This window comes from Mustela nigripes, chromosome 3, assembly GCF_022355385.1.
Source record: "Mustela nigripes isolate SB6536 chromosome 3, MUSNIG.SB6536, whole genome shotgun sequence".
NCBI lineage: Eukaryota > Metazoa > Chordata > Mammalia > Carnivora > Mustelidae > Mustela > Mustela nigripes.
This window is the reverse complement of record NC_081559.1, coordinates 138,701,148-138,703,116: the sequence shown is the minus strand read 5'-3', so window position 1 is coordinate 138,703,116 and position 1,969 is coordinate 138,701,148. Positions and strand designations below refer to the sequence as shown.

The 1,969-nt window shown below is 52.6% G+C and overlaps 1 protein-coding gene across 1 annotated transcript; it reads right to left on the bottom strand.

The window, feature by feature from the left end:
• Positions 1-470: 470 nt before the first annotated feature.
• On the bottom strand, positions 471-1,273 carry LOC132013153 (ER membrane protein complex subunit 10-like). Its single transcript, XM_059392886.1, has one exon. It carries the CDS (start codon positions 1,257-1,259, stop codon positions 471-473), a length of 789 nt encoding a protein of 262 aa, XP_059248869.1. The 5' UTR covers positions 1,260-1,273.
• Positions 1,274-1,969: the final 696 nt, after the last annotated feature.

The window sequence follows — 1,969 nt, the reverse complement described above, 5'->3', positions numbered from 1 at the left end:
ACCTGCTCTGTGCCAGGCCCCTGAAGGGCAGACAGGTGGAAAGTGTGTGGCCCAATCCAGTCAGACAAGTTAGGGGGACCCTCTAGCCAGGCCTGGGACAGGCAGGGCGAGGAGACCACGAACAAAGGCACAGAGGCTGGAGAGAACTCGGCATGTTCCCAAACTACAAGGCTCAGGGGAAGGGGGGAAAACATAGGGTCAGAGCTGGACCAAGAGCTCGAGCTCCATGCTGTGGCCAAAAGGAAGCCTTTGGGGTTATGGAAGGATCACAGGGGAAGGCAGGGTACTCCAGAATCTGGCCACCTGTCCGCCTAGAGGGAAAGGACTCCTGGGAGGAGTATCCCCATACCATCATGGGATGGGGACAGGGGGAGCTAGCAAATCTTTCTTGGGATGATCAAGGACAAGAGCACTCTGGCGGGAGGGGGTTGCCTGCATGAAAGAAGACCAGGCGGGGATGCCCCCCACCCTCAGCGGCCACTGGCCCCGCCACCACCCCCGCCGCCGCCCCCTCCCTGGCCCCCGGCATCTGGTGCTCCTGACATCATGAGGAACAGGACAACGGTAATGATGTACATCCAATATTTGGCAAAGAAGGACTTCTGTTCCTGCGGGTTCTTGGCCTTCTGGGCCTGCTCCATCTCCAGGCGCTCAGTGAAGGCCGCGGTCTCGGGACCTGGGGCGGTGGCCGGTGGCTGCAGCTGCACAGACGTGTTGAACAGTTCCAGGTCTACATCTTCCACTTCATGACCCCAGCAGCCTCCGGGGTGCGTCACCACTGACACGCCCACCACATTGCCAGCCACGTCCACGTGCAGCGTCAGCTGGTCCGAGAGATGCAACTCCACCAGGGAGCACGCGGGGATGAAAGAGGAGACATAGCTGCCAGCTTCTGAGCCATCAGGGGCCCCAGGGCGCTGAGGGACCAGGACCCGGTATAAGCCGTTCAGGGCCGCCACATCCAGGAGCCGGCCCCGCTCCTCCTCATTGAGCTGCCGCTGTGACAGGGACAAAGTGCCATCCTGCTGGTTCCAGAGCAGTGAGCCCTGCTTCCGAAAGTGGGTACTATCATCAATCTCGAATGAGTGCTCCAGCAGCAGCCCCACCATGCCACGGCCCTCACCCTCTCGACCTTCTGCTCTGGCCCCCTGCAGAGCGGCTCCGGATCGGCAGCCACTGCCCCAGGCCCGGCTGGGGACTGCTGCTGCCATCAGCAATAGCAGGAGGAGGCGAGCAGCCACCATACCAACCGCCGCCATTTTGACCGCTTCCCATCAGGTAAACAATATTTTAATAAAGAGTTCAAGGTAATGATAAAAATATTCACCAAACTTGAAAAAAGAGTGGGTGAACTCAGTGAGAACTTCAACAAAGAAACAGAATATCTAAAAAAAATAACCAATCAGACGGATGAATACAGTAACTGATAAGAAAAATATATTAGAGGATTCAGCAGTATAATAGAGAACAGACAAGAACAGATCAGCCATCTGGAGGACAGGATAATGGAAAATTACTACACAAAACAACAGCAACAACAAAAAATAATAAAAAATGAGGATAGGTTAAGGGACCTCTTAAATGAGGTAGGATTTACATTATAGAGGTCCCAGAAAGAGGAAAGAGAGCTAGGGGGATGGGGAGGGGCAGAAAACTCACTTGAAGGAATAATATCTAAAAATGTTCCTAACCTAAAGAAGTAAACAGATACTCAGGTCCAGAAAACACAGAGAGTCCCAAGAAGATGAACCCAAGAAGGTCCACTCCAATACACTTATCGTATAAATGACAAAAATTAAAGAGACTCTTAAAAGTGGCAAGAGAAGAACAAACAGTTACATACAAGGGAAACCCGAGAAGGCTATCAGCTGGTTTTTCAGCAGAAAGTTCACAGGCCAGAAGAAAGTGGCATGATATATTCAAAGTGCTGGAAGGAAAACCTACAAACAGGAATAATCTATCTAGTAAG

Excerpts from the sequence above, each read along its gene's own strand:
- LOC132013153 (XM_059392886.1), bottom strand. The coding sequence starts at position 1,259 with ATGGCGGCGGTTGGTATGGTGGCTGCTCGCCTCCTCCTGCTATTGCTG.